This window comes from Dromiciops gliroides, chromosome 4 (genome assembly GCF_019393635.1).
Source record: "Dromiciops gliroides isolate mDroGli1 chromosome 4, mDroGli1.pri, whole genome shotgun sequence".
Classification (NCBI taxonomy): Eukaryota; Metazoa; Chordata; class Mammalia; order Microbiotheria; family Microbiotheriidae; genus Dromiciops; species Dromiciops gliroides.
The window spans coordinates 223,038,803-223,051,398 of record NC_057864.1 but is presented as its reverse complement, the minus strand read 5'-3'; the positions used below and the strand labels follow the sequence as shown (position 1 = coordinate 223,051,398).

At 43.1% G+C, this 12,596-nt stretch overlaps 3 protein-coding genes across 8 annotated transcripts in view; 2 read left to right on the top strand and 1 right to left on the bottom strand.

Annotated features, from left to right (window-relative positions):
• The first annotated feature begins 61 nt into the window (after positions 1 to 61).
• On the top strand, positions 62 to 4,065 carry METTL23 (methyltransferase like 23). Its single transcript, XM_044002835.1, has 5 exons — positions 62 to 503; positions 2,172 to 2,276; positions 3,140 to 3,377; positions 3,525 to 3,609; positions 3,900 to 4,065. Exons 1-5 carry the CDS (start codon positions 384 to 386, stop codon positions 4,063 to 4,065), a joined length of 714 nt encoding a protein of 237 aa, XP_043858770.1. The 5' UTR covers positions 62 to 383.
• Positions 3,869 to 8,202, bottom strand: SRSF2 (serine and arginine rich splicing factor 2). Of its 5 annotated transcripts, XR_006356370.1 has the most exons (5): positions 7,543 to 8,202; positions 6,707 to 7,017; positions 6,310 to 6,413; positions 5,627 to 5,721; positions 3,869 to 5,116 (listed from the first exon to the last, which is right to left on the bottom strand). XR_006356370.1 is itself a non-coding variant. In XM_044002837.1 (3 exons), the coding sequence occupies exons 1-2, from the start codon at positions 7,902 to 7,904 to the stop codon at positions 6,714 to 6,716; spliced, it is 630 nt and encodes a 209-aa protein (XP_043858772.1). In that variant the 5' UTR covers positions 7,905 to 8,201; the 3' UTR covers positions 3,869 to 5,721; positions 6,707 to 6,713. The 5 variants fall into 5 exon arrangements, 2 of the variants coding, with proteins under 2 accessions (XP_043858772.1, XP_043858771.1); XR_006356369.1 differs by having other exon boundaries at positions 3,869 to 5,721; XR_006356368.1 differs by lacking the exon at positions 6,310 to 6,413 and having other exon boundaries at positions 7,543 to 8,198.
• A 74-nt stretch (positions 8,203 to 8,276) lies between these two features.
• MFSD11 (major facilitator superfamily domain containing 11) overlaps positions 8,277 to 12,596 on the top strand; it is a 30,897-nt gene continuing 26,577 nt past the window's right edge. The window contains exons 1-4 of one of the 2 annotated variants that reach the window (XM_044002832.1): positions 8,277 to 8,366; positions 8,999 to 9,139; positions 9,691 to 9,746; positions 11,730 to 11,837. In XM_044002832.1, coding sequence (XP_043858767.1) covers positions 9,044 to 9,139; positions 9,691 to 9,746; positions 11,730 to 11,837 — 260 coding nt within the window. In that variant the 5' untranslated portion in view covers positions 8,277 to 8,366; positions 8,999 to 9,043. Of the gene's footprint in view, positions 8,367 to 8,550; positions 9,140 to 9,690; positions 9,747 to 11,729; positions 11,838 to 12,596 lie in introns of those variants that run through there. The other variant, XM_044002830.1, reaches the window with a different exon arrangement.

Here is a 12,596-nt window from a genome sequence, read left to right as displayed (position 1 = left end):
CTATAGCCTCTCCTCAGTCTTGCTTCCGGTCTCAGCAATCCATTTCCGCTCGACATCTTTCTTTATGTTTTCGACTATCCCTAACCCGGGTCAGTTGTCTAGATCTGGTTTAGATCCCTTTTCTGCCCTATCCCCTTGTTCCTTTCGTCTTTTTAACTCATTCTGTTGCCAAAGAGGGCCGAGACCCAAAGGGATTTGGAGCCAACCAAACGGCCATTTTCGGGGTGATGGGGGAGTAGCCAACACGTGGATGCCTTAGCCACGTGTTCCCGAGTTAAACATTTAGGGTCCCATCTGGGTTGCTCCGGTCTCTGCCCTACTAGTGCTGAGGGTGTTCTGCGTACGTTTAATGGAGTGTTGTCTGCATCCTGAGTACCTCAGATATGGCTCATGAGGAGGCTACATTCCTGGAAGAACCTGTGGTCCGGGCCCAGCGGTTCCGGTTCTCTGAGGAGCCAGGACCCGGTGGGGAAAGGGCGGTGCTGGAGGTCCACATTCCCCAGGTGGGTAGGCTGGCTGGATAAACGGCCGTACCTTATTTGGTCTGGTCTACAACTGAAGTCCTGCCGGGTTGCTTTCCTGAATTAGGCTAGGCTGACCCACAGGCCCCTGGAGGACCCTCCATTGTGGGGAGGCCTGTTGGCCGAATGAAAGTTTTTTGGTGGGGAAGTTTAGGGCCGTAGAAGCGGGTTCGTGGAAAGAAATGGCTTCGGACAGGAGGGGTATTGAATCGCAGGTCTGCCGAATAAAAGCTGTCACCTTGGGGAAGTCACTAAACCTCCCTGAGCCTGTAGTTTCCTCCTCATCCTCTCCTCCCTCTTTATGTCTTTGTACTAGCGCTGTCAAGCCCTAAATCTGAAATGTACTTATTTAAAACTGTTCTGCATCACGTTCCACATGAAGCCTATCCTGAGCTACTCTTCCCAAAATTTTGTTCAGTTGTGTCCATTTCGTGATACCATTTGGGATTTTCTTGGCAAAGATACTGGAGCTGTTTGCCATTTCTTTCTCCAGCTCATTTTACAGATGAGGAAACTGAGGCAAAGTGACCCACTCAAGGTCACACAGCTACTGCCTGAGGCCAGATTTGAACTCATCACAACTGTCCCTTTCCCAAATTACCTTGCCCGTCCCAACTTCCACCATTTAAGTTCCTTAGGGATATGGACTTTTGTCTGTCTGCCCAGCATCTCCTGCCTAATATTGATAAAAATGGAATTATATAGGGGTTTACAAAACACTTACAACCATTATTTTATTTTATCCCTGATTTTATGGTTGAGCAAACTGATGCAGTTAAATGATTCGTCCAGGGTCACATGGCTATGGCAGTTAGGTGGTACAGTGGATAGAGCACTGGCCCTGAAGTCAGGAGGATCCAAATTCAAATCTCACCTCAGACACTACCTGTATGACCTTGGGCACTTAACCCCAATTGCCTTAAAACATCTCAGGTCCTGATATATATCTTGCCACTGGACCTAGATGACTCTGGAGAAATGAGGCTGGTGACTTTGCACAGCCCTCCCCCACTTAAATCCAATTCATTGCAAGTCATGACATCACTCCTCTTCAAGAAAGGACAAACAGCAAGTGAAGTCCATTTGAACTCAGGTGTTCCGGACTCAAGGTCCAGCCGTCCACTGCACTACCTAGCTGCCTCCTAGGTATTTGCAGTATCTAACATTGTAGGTTGTGGGGAAAATACTTTTAAAAAATCTTGAAAGCATTACTTGTTAGCAGGTAGTAACCCATTTTTACAGAGTACCCTGGAGGCTCAGGCAGTTTAGCCAACTTGCCAGTAATATAGCTAATAGAGATTAAGGGAAGGTTTTTTGTTTTGTTTTTTTTTTTTCCCCAGCACACTATGCACTTAGCCAGGATGCATCTCCAAGCCCTGCAACAGCATAGTGGAGTAGATGTCAGATTTGTACTTTAGAACCTGGGTTCTAGTGTCTGAGGTCATATTTAAACTCAGGTTCCCCTGACTCTAGGGCCAGATCTCTATTCACTTCTCCACCAAGTAAACAGGCTGAGGTAACTTTTTGATATATAGTATATTGCCTATCCAAGTTTTCCCACTAAATCGACACATGGGAGTTGGGCCTGTCTTTACAGTTTTGTACCACATGAAGACTTTATAACCAGCAAGAATGCTTTTGCCTCTCTAGGTTCTGCATTTCCAGTACGGCATGTATATCTGGCCTTGTGCTGTGGTCTTGGCTCAATACATTTGGCATCACAGAAGGAATCTGACTGGCAAAGCTGTATTAGAGGTAAAAGTTGATGTTTCAAAATCTAATTTCCTTCAAACCTCATTTCAAGAGCTTCCTAATAATCCCTCCAAGATGCTAACAACTCCCCCCAAAATGTTCTTTTATACTTTATATAATGGCTCTAAATAGAATGTAAGCTCCTTGAAGGCAGATACTGTCATTTTTTTTTTTGTATACATAGCCACAGTTCCAGGCAGAATGAGTCACACACCAGATCTATAAACTTGCTGTTTGATCTATTTAAGACATTTGATTTCCTAAAAACAAGATCTTAAAAGGTACTTTATAATAAAGGAATCTTAAGATCTTGTCATTTTTACTGAAAATTCTTTTCCAACACTACTCCATGAAACTATCTGTCTTACTTTTATATTACCACGCTCCCTTCAAGTTTTGTAAGCCTCCACTGAAAATTGTGGACTAGTCCACGAATTACCAGAAGGCCAACAATTAAAACAGTTGAGATTGTGAAGGATGTTTCTCCAGTGTTAGCCAAGTACTCTGGCACTTGAGAAAGTTGTTAGGCTCCTCCATAAATAGCATCTTCTAAATTTCCCCAGACAAATCCCTTATGTGTGCCTTACCACTTAAGGCAGCCTGGAAACTGCTTTTATACAGGACTGTATTTAAGACCCATCAGGCACATACTTGTCCAGTGACAGAGTGAAAAATTACCTGGTGATACTCACCCACTTTACAAATGGACAGTTGTTAAACTGGAAAAGGACTTGCACTTTCTCAAGTCAGTCTGTACTAACTTCCTAAAGCAAGGATGTTTTCCTCACCTTTATATCATAAGTTCAGTGCTTATTTTCATTAATTTTTCTACACAACTTTCTAAAATACTAAGTTTGCTGTTTTAGATTGGAGCAGGGGTGAGTCTCCCTGGCATAGTAGCAGCAAAATGTGGTGCTGAAGTAATACTGTCCGACAGCTCAGAGCTACCTCATTGTCTAGAAAATTGTAGACAAAGCTGCTGGATGAATGACCTACCCAATGTACACATTACTGGGCTCACCTGGGGCCAGATCTCTCCAGAGCTGTTGGCTCTACCAGCCTTGGATATCATTCTGGCCTCTGATGTATTTTTTGAACCAGAAGGTAAGCTTAATGTAGTGACCATGGGAATTTACTTTTAAGCTTCCTTTAAAGATAAACCATAAGTATTTCAGATATTAATTCAATAAACTTAAATCCATGTTTTATGATAGAAAAAGCAAACCTTTATTCACTAAATTGTTCCTACAGACTTTGAAGATATTTTAACTACAGTGTACTACCTAGTACAAAGGAACCCTCATGTTCAGTTGTGGACTACTTACCAAGTTCGAAGGTAACCTAGAAAACATTGTGCACCTTTAACTATCTTTTTCTTGTTCTGTGCATTCTGGCTGCTTTAAGAGTTTAAATAAGGATAAAGGGTAAAGAGTTGTTCATCACCACAGCTGCTTTACATCTAGGTATCACTATGCAAACTAAGCAATATTCTAAATAATTAAAACTTAAAAATACTCCCAAACTTTATAAACAAATTGTAAGGTAGCCATGGCATAGTTAAGGAAAAATTAATGATTGAAGGGGGGAGCCAACTGCATTGTTAAGAAAAACCTTTATTTTCTTTAGTGCTGAGTGTTCACTTGAAGCTTTGCTCTACAAGTGGGAGCTGCAATGTATCCACATTCCTCTGGAGTCTTTTGGTGCCGACAAAGAACATCTAGCAGAATCTGCCCTTCCAGGAAGACATACTGTTGAAATGATGATCATTTCTTTGGCAAAGAATGTCCTCTGAAGTGTTCCTATGTCTTCAGCAATTAAGTCCTATATGCTTCTTTTGAACAACATCACAATTCTGTTTAGTGTGCTTGCTGCATAGTAAAGCCACTACAAGCCCACCCTTCTCAGTAGGAACCAGGAATAAAAATTTGCAGAGTATCGTGGGGGAAAAAAAAAAAAAAAAAGAAAAAGAAAAAACCCTAAGTTGCTAACCATTATGATGTTTATTCACTTGGCTCTGATAAAATAAAGCTTTAGTGTAAACCAAAGCATGCAACCACCATAATAAATTTTACCTAAGAATCATGACTTAGATCTTTAGTCCCAAGAGGATATGTACTTGGTGACTTTCACCTTTTTAACAGGTGAAAAATATCAATAGCCAATGCAGGAGCTGTTGATAGGCTTACTTTGGTACCTTGGTTTTAGTAATGAACTTGGGCATGTGCCAATTTGGCAGTAGTACCCAGTTTTAACTCAAGGGGGAGAAAAAGGCTCAGTTGGAAAAAAAAATAAAAATAAAAAATAATTTTACTTTAGTACAGTCAATAATGACATTCACAGGTTAGTTGCATAGGTCTTTCAAACTAAAAAAAAAAATTAAGACCAAGACATTGAGTTTAGAGAAAAGCTAACATCAAGAAAAATGTTTTAATTGTAAACTACAGAAACAGTGGTTATAATACAGAATATCATAAGCAAAAGATACACCATGTTATCAGTACTTACAAAGGAATGCTTTCCTTAATGTTACATTTTTCATATGCCAAGTTCATACATGAAGATGATCAGATTTACCACTTTTTTTGGGGGGGAAAAAAAATAAGGTGTGTTTATCATCAGCTAGATGTGCTCACTGTATGCTCCGTAATTTATATGCAAGGCCCGGGTGACTGGAAGTGCAGTTGTCAGGCATTTTAATAAACTGGACAGCCATTTGTTTCTGCACGACAAGGCATCTTTACACAGGAGCAATCAGGAGAAAACAGGAAACAGCCAAGCACTCTGCACTGCAACACGCCACCTTAACAGCTAACCAGCATTACTCAACTGCTACACAACTGCGCCTAGTGCACAAAAATACATAAGAGAAGAGATTAGAATTGTGTTTGGTAAAAGAATCCTTTCAAAAATTAAGTTTTGTCACCTGAAAAGTCTTATACAAATTTGGGTTCAGATACTACTTAGTATCTGAGAGTAATTAGTATTTTACAAACAAATTTACACCAAGGTTTTGTAGATTAAAAAAAAAAAAGAATGAAGGCAATGTTGAGTTAACTTCTCTTGATAGCATTAGGCTATTCAGCATGTAATGGCTGCATGTTTCCTCAAAACTCAGGAGGCCACAAATTAGGTTAAGGGAGTCTGTTTAATTTCAAACAAAAATCAGCACTATATAAACAAAAATGAAAATTTACCTCAAATATCCAAAGCCAATAATGAAATCTGTAGTCGTTCACTTCACTAAATTACAAGAAATTTGAATAACAGCAACAAAATGGCACATAAAATGAAGTTTGCCATCTGAGGCAGCTTTAAAACAAGTTAAAAAGTTAGACAAAATGTTACAAAATAACCTTTTCAATAGCCAGTTGCTTGTTCCAGGGACTCTTCAATGGACTGAATGTGGTCTTTCCCCCCAAGTCATCCATTATGTTGCTTTCTGCCGTATCTAGGTTTGAAAAGAAAGAAATTCAGCCAACTTTCCACACGAAGACCACCTAGCAGGATGTTAACTTCAGGCCAAGTTCCTGGTTATGCTTGAGATGGCCTTACTAAAAAATTTAGTGAAATTTTAGAAAGTTATAATGCTCTAACACCCACCCGAATTGCCTAATGAGTTTTTACAAAAAGCAACATCAGCACAAACTCAAAGTCTGGTTTAAACTTCCTTGACCATGAACCAAAAGAGATGAAAAAAAGGTTGTATTCAAACCATCTTTACCTTGAACCCAGTCTGTTTAACGTCAATTAACTGTTATTTTGCAGCGGGAGAAATAACCTTAGGTCACTTAAGAATTAACACTTAGCTTTAAATCTGAGCTACTCAGGCCCCTTTACTTTTAAAAACAGGACCAAACAATTCGAGGAGTTAAAGACACACTATCCTTTCCCACCCTGTGTTCAATTTTATTTCCCCCCCAAATTTGGTTGCTTAAGAAATATTGGCCAAATCAATCAAATTCCCAGTCAGTACAGCAACTGATGAACCGAATTTTTTCTTTAAAGGATAGTGCATCTTTAACATTTAAAGACAAACCTGCTCCAACACACGCCCACAGAAACTGGTCCCTGGAGGATCAGCCAAATCAGTTAAAATCTGCAATACTGGCCAATATTCTTTTAGCAAACAGGAGACCGCAGCTTTAAAGGGGAAAATGCAGATGTTGGATAAAAACAGCAAGAAATAATCACTTTTCATTAATAGGTCTCTTAACAGTTTAAGCAAATAGCCATTAATATCTAAATAAACATACTCTTTCTGCAGACCCCTGGCTTTGCTATTACTCCCATAGCTGAGTTAAGTATAACTCCTAACTTTAAGGAGTTATTTTAGGTCAATTGGCTTAAGAACTATTCCAAACCCCACTTAAGTGCTATGTTATGTAAATCTGTCTCCCGGTTTAGGAGATAAACCTTGGACCCTCAGACATTACCATGATCCTAAGAGGAAACAGCTCCTTCTTCTTCAGGAGACTTGGGGGGGCTCTTGGATCGAGATCTAGACTTTGATTCCCTCTTCGATACCGGTGGAGGACTTCTGGATCTGGACCTGGATCTGGACCTCGACCGCGATCTGGAGACCGACGAGGACTTGGACTTGGATCTACGGGCCGACCTGGACTTGGAGGTAGATCTAGATCTGGATCGAGTACGCGAGCGAGACTTGGACCGGCTGTAACGAGATCGGCTGCGGGATCTGGAACGACTCCTGCTTCGAGAGCGGCTGCGGCGACGCCGCCTCGGGCTAGAGGCAGAAACAGGCATAACAGGCAGGGTTAGAAAATAGCAAGTTCGGCCCCGCCCGCGTGCTCCCGCCCAGGCCGCCATTATCTCACCCCACCAAGCGCCGCCATTTCCCCAGTCTAAAGGGGGAGGGGAGGCATTCTCCCGGAGTCACTTTTCCCCGCCTCGCAGGCCGGGCCCGGCTACACCCTGGAACCCGAGGGGTCCGGAATCTTGCCCCATGACATTGGGAACAAAAGACTCCACGGTGGGGGAGGGGGGAATGGGACCACGTGCCGCCGCCCCCCCCAGTCCCCGCCATTGGGGCCACCACGTGGCTCCTCGGGCCCAAGGAGACACCTTCCCGTCTCCGCCGTCCCCTCACCCGCCCTGCCTCCCGACTCCAGGGCTAAGAATGGGGCGTAAAATCAACCCTTGCCTGGAGACTTTCAAGCCCAATCCAATTCACCACCCCACCCCCACCGACTTCTCTCCCCCTCCCTGCCACCCCAGCACCCCTAAAACAGTCACCGACCCCGCCTTTTACCTGCGGCTCCGGCGTCCGTAGCCGCCTCCCCCGTACCTGCGGGGCGGCGGTCCTCGGCGGCTGTGGTGGGAGTCCGGCGGGCGGCCATAGCGGGCCATTTGCACCCGCAGCTCCCGGCCGTCAAGCACGGCGCCGTCCATGGCGTCCATAGCGTCTTCGGCGTCGCGCTTGTCGTGGAAACGCACGAAGGCGAAGCCACGGGACTCCTTGGTGTAGCGATCGCGGGGGATGTAGACATCGCCCACCCGGCCGTACTTCTCAAAGACTCGCCGCAGAGTGTCGGGCGAGGTGCGGTATGTCAGGTTATCCACCTTCAGAGAGGTCATCCCCTCCACGTCTGGGGGAGGACGCCCGTAACTCATGGCCGGCGAGGGCTCGGCCCGAAGGCTGCGCGCCGAGAAATCAACGCCCTGGGAGGGCCCGCGCGCGCTCAGCTAGAGGCGGCAGCAGCGACCCCGACGGTTCGCCGCAACTAGCAGCCTCCAGGGACGCTTCCTCTTCAGAAGGGCCTGCGGCTCGGTCGGTGGAAGGGGATTTAGAAGAAGTTAGTCCGGTTTCACGACCCTCGAGATGGCTGCACGACCTTCCTCCTCCCTCACCTGAAAAGTAACTGAACAGGGCGCTACCAGCGCCCGTTTATCACCCTCCTCACAAAATGGCGGCAGCGCTACCCGGAAATGAAAACTCTTGAGTCACTAGCTCCGCCCCTTGGCCAATCTGTGCAGCCCAATCTCCTCACGGCCGCCCTCCGATTCCCCGCCCCCACTAGGGTCTGGGCGTAGGAGCAGAGGCCCCGCCTGCAGAGGGCGTCGTTCGCTGACAGGGTGAGCTTGGCGGGAAGGGGACTTCCCGAGCCCGCCACACGCTTTTCCCGCCGTCCATAGGACGCTGGAGGCCCCTTCCCCTTAAGTGGGGGGGGGGGGGGGGAAGGGGAGGGAAGCTTAGTGGCCTCCCTTGGCTCCGCCCCGCCCCGCCCCACGCCAGACGCCAGTGTAGGAGCTCCACGCTCGCTCTGGCGGAGGCCCCAGCCCTTTCAATTGTCCTATGGGCCCGCCGCCCCATTAGACCGCCCCCCTTCAGCTCCAGCCCTCCGGTGCCCCCGCCAGATCCACGCCTACTCGCGTCCACAGCCAGGGAGTGGGTGTGCCCGCCCCGGCCTAGCCCGCTCACCTCAGGGACTACATTTCCCAGCTGCCCCAGCGCGTCCCGACCCGTGCCCCATCAGCTGACGGAGTCGCCTGACTCGAGCGGCACTCCCCGGCCCGGGCAGGGTCCCCAGTCACACCCGCTGCCCACCAGAGTCCGGCGGGGAATGAGTGTCCTGTCTGCACGTGCGGAAGGAACCTTCGTCCCAGCCCTGGAAGGGGTCAGCCCCGCTGCCTCCACCCTTCCTGTGACTGACTACCAGCCCTGGCGCCCACCCCCTTCTTTAGTCTCTGATCGCTTATCTCCCCAGGGATCTCGAGCGGGGGGTCAGTGCTGCAGCGAGAGCGGAGGCAAAATGTCCCCGGAATCCAAAAAGCTGTTCAACATCGTTATTTTAGGCGTTGCCTTTATGTTTATGTTCACTGCCTTTCAAACTTGTGGAAATGTGGCGGTGAGTGGTGCTCTCTTTTCCTCTTCAAATCCTCCCTGCTCCTTATGAGTCCAGCAAGCGTCGATGCTCATGAATTGTAACAAGGATTCTAAATTACACCCTCGACATCCTCGCTGTGCCACCTCCCACCTCCCTCTTCGCTTTTCTCTTTTCTCCCGGTGGTTATTAGGCTTGATTTTATGTATGCCAGACACGCCGCTTGTTCCTCCTTAAATATGGGTGCTCAATCATTGCTGACCCTTGCTCTTCCTTTGATTTTTTACTTGAATAGGTAGGTGTTCGCCCTGGTTATTTGACTTTTTGACCATAGCATGTGCTTTATTAGTACTTGGACAAGGAAATGAAACCCCGAACCCATAGTTTTAGTCAATTTGTGTCAACCATTTGTGTTAACTATTCCTTTTGGGACTGTGGTTCCCTGCAGCATTATACACTTGTATTCATTGTCGGATTGTGAATTCTTTAATGCTGTTTTAGAAGTTTAAAGGATAGTTTCATAGCAGAGGGAACTTGCAGTAGGCATTTAGTAATTCCTTTTATTTTTCACACAGCAAACTGTTATCAGAAGCTTAAATAGCACAGATTTTCATGGCAGTGGATATACCAGGTATAGTATACCAGTTGTTTGTTTTATTGAATTTTGTCAGAATCACATTAAATGATATTTAAATCACTGGACTTTAGAATCAAGAATTCTTAGTTTTGAATCTCAGCCCAACCACTTATTATACGACCATAGGCAAATTATTTAACTGCTGAGTTTCCATATCCTCCTGTGTCAAGGAATACTAATACTTGCATTAAATACCTCACTTCACAGCGTGCTTATGATGAAAATCTAAGCCTCAAAATTCTTCATATATTAATTTACAAAGATGGTGGCTATTATCACTCATCTCTACTTGTTCTTTTCCGGTTTAAATTCTGATTTATTTTCTTAGTTATCAAAGTCATCTAATTAGTACCCAGTCCTAAATAGGAGGGAATTTACTTGGTACCTTAAGCATTTCTCTGCTTTCCCCATTTTGTACGGTAATGACAGGCATATTGGGATAGTGAATAAAACATTGGCCTAGAATTCAGAAAGGTATGGGCTAAAATCTTGCCTTTTAAACATACTGGTTGTGTGACCCTGGGAAAATCACTTCACTTCTCAATGCCCCTAGCAACTCTATAAGATTGGAAGTTACAGAACTGTTGTAGATCTGCCCTGGTGAAGGGAACTAGGTTCCTAATAGAGAGTTTCCAATTTGCCAACAGAATCATAAGTCTAGAACAAAGGAAAAGTAATATTGCCCATTGCCTTTCATCAAAAGAAGCCTCCAAGTATAAATTACTGTTGGAAAATGTTTTGAGTCATGGGATCTTCTCTTTAAAGCTAGAAGGGAACTGCTTAGACATCTATCCCTCTCATGTTACAATTAAGGAAACTGAGACCCAAAAAGTTTAAGTTCTTTGGCCAAAGTCCCTTTTTACAGATGGAGAAACTTGAGGTGCATAGTCTTGCTCAGGTCCCAAGTAAATCATATTTGAACAAAGAAATACAGTTAACTTTTTTTTCTGGAAGAAATAACAAAAGCAGTATAGTTTCCTGTGTGCAGTTCAGTTTCTATATTTTGTAATTTATTTCTCCTAGGTTTGACCTATATTATGTTAAGTAATGAGAGGTAGCATTGCCTGGTGGCTAGAGACCCAGGCCTCCAAGCCAGAAACATCTGGGATCTAGTCTTGCCTCTGACACATACTGGTTGTGTGTCTCTGGACAAGTCATTCTCAGAAAAGACTTTAAGTTGCAGAAAAGGCTCCAGCCTGTATTGGTAGGAGTTCCCTATAACCAAAGAAATCACAGGTCCAACTTTTATGCCTATCTCAGATTAATAAGTATGTAATAAGTATGTGGTTGTCTAAAGTGATTAATAAGAATATATGTACTTTATCCAAGTTAATTTGAAATTCTAACTTGATTAACATTATTTTGTGATAACATTTCTCATTTTAAAAACTTTTAAGAGAGGGCTTATTTTGGCTTTGTAAACTTAAGTTAGGCCCTAAAACTGAGTTTTTAAACTTAGCATAAATTGCATTCTAGTGAACATTCTTGGTAGCCAAAGCAAATTATTCATGAGTAGGTCCTAAATTTTTTCTTAAATAATATCACTGGTAAGCAAATTGGAGTTGTGGCAAGTGAAAATTCACTTTCAAGAACAGGGGTTCATGTTTCATGTTTAAAGATGTTAAATCAGATTGTTAGAAGAATTTTAGGCAATATGGTACTGAAGTAAGTAACGTGATTTTTAAAAAGGAAAATTATAACCAAGTATTCTAGACTTAGATAGTAATACCTTTTTGACTAAATGTTTTGTATACAGTCTAGTGAACTCCAATAGTATAGATTAATACAGGCTGGTGGTCTTGTTTTTATAAGCATCTTTTAATGTTAATAGCACATATTTTTATTGAAAGAAAAATGTACAATATATCCAGATTGGCAGGTTATTGTTTTGTTTTTTAAAGAAAGTTATTTGAAACTTCTTAGATGGCATTTCACAGGTTTTTTCCTGTTTAATCTTAATTTTTTTTTTTCATGTAGCATGGCAATTATTTATGGAGTGCTGTCTGCTTCAAATTTGATTACACCTTCAGTTGTAGCCATAGTGGGACCTCAGCTATCTATGTTTGCTAGTGGTTTATTTTATAGGTAAGTAGTATTATAGTACATCATTTCATCAGAATGCTGTCAGCATCTTATAAGAACTTGGTAAAAGCTCAAATGTTTTCTAACTTGGCTTGATGTGAACCTAATATCATTCTTTCTAAAGCAGTATTTCATCAGTTTGGTTATTTTGTACTTTGGGATCCTTTCTAGATGTTAATGTACTTACAACTGTAGGAAATCTTATCCTCTTTCTCAGGAATCCTCTAGCCTAATATTCATTAATATTTAATTTTAAAAATTACTTTGCTTAAAAAAATTTGAGAGTAGTAAACTTTCAGTGAGGAAACCAGGCTAATGAATTTGAGTTAGTTGAAAATTTGCAGAAGAAAACTTAGCTCCAAAGTCTTAGCAACAAAATTTTATTGTGTCAATGGGTAGTTCAGGCTGGTGTATAATTCTTGTTCATTTGTTAAAAAGTTATAGGAAAGAAAGGAAAATTAAAGTCAGGACATTTGTATTCATTTTTGTGTTACTGGAGACAGGTTGATATAACAACTTATTTGTGGTATCTGAACTCTTTCCTGAGAGAGTTGAACAAAATTTCCATTGAAATAGTTTTAGATTGTTTTAATTAGCCAGAGGCATATCACTGCTTGATTACTGAATCTTTCAACCTGAGAGTATCACTATAACCTCTCTATATTCTGCTGATCTGCTTTTCAGGAAACCATTTCATTTAACACTTAGTTTATAAAACAATGGTTAGCTGTAGCAGAAATGAGCAAATCACATTTTCTTCCT

Bases quoted from the DNA above. Each gene is read 5' to 3' on its own strand.
- METTL23 (XM_044002835.1), top strand. From the start codon at position 384: ATGGCTCATGAGGAGGCTACATTCCTGGAAGAACCTGTGGTCCGGGCC. The intron at 504-2,171 runs GTGGGTAGGCTG...TTGCCTCTCTAG, and splicing joins TGGAGGTCCACATTCCCCAG to GTTCTGCATTTCCAGTACGG. The intron at 3,610-3,899 runs GTAACCTAGAAA...TATTTTCTTTAG, and splicing joins ACTACTTACCAAGTTCGAAG to TGCTGAGTGTTCACTTGAAG.
- SRSF2 (XM_044002836.1), bottom strand. From the start codon at position 7,904: ATGAGTTACGGGCGTCCTCCCCCAGACGTGGAGGGGATGACCTCTCTG. The intron at 7,018-7,542 runs GTAAAAGGCGGG...TTCTGCCTCTAG, and splicing joins TACGGACGCCGGAGCCGCAG to CCCGAGGCGGCGTCGCCGCA.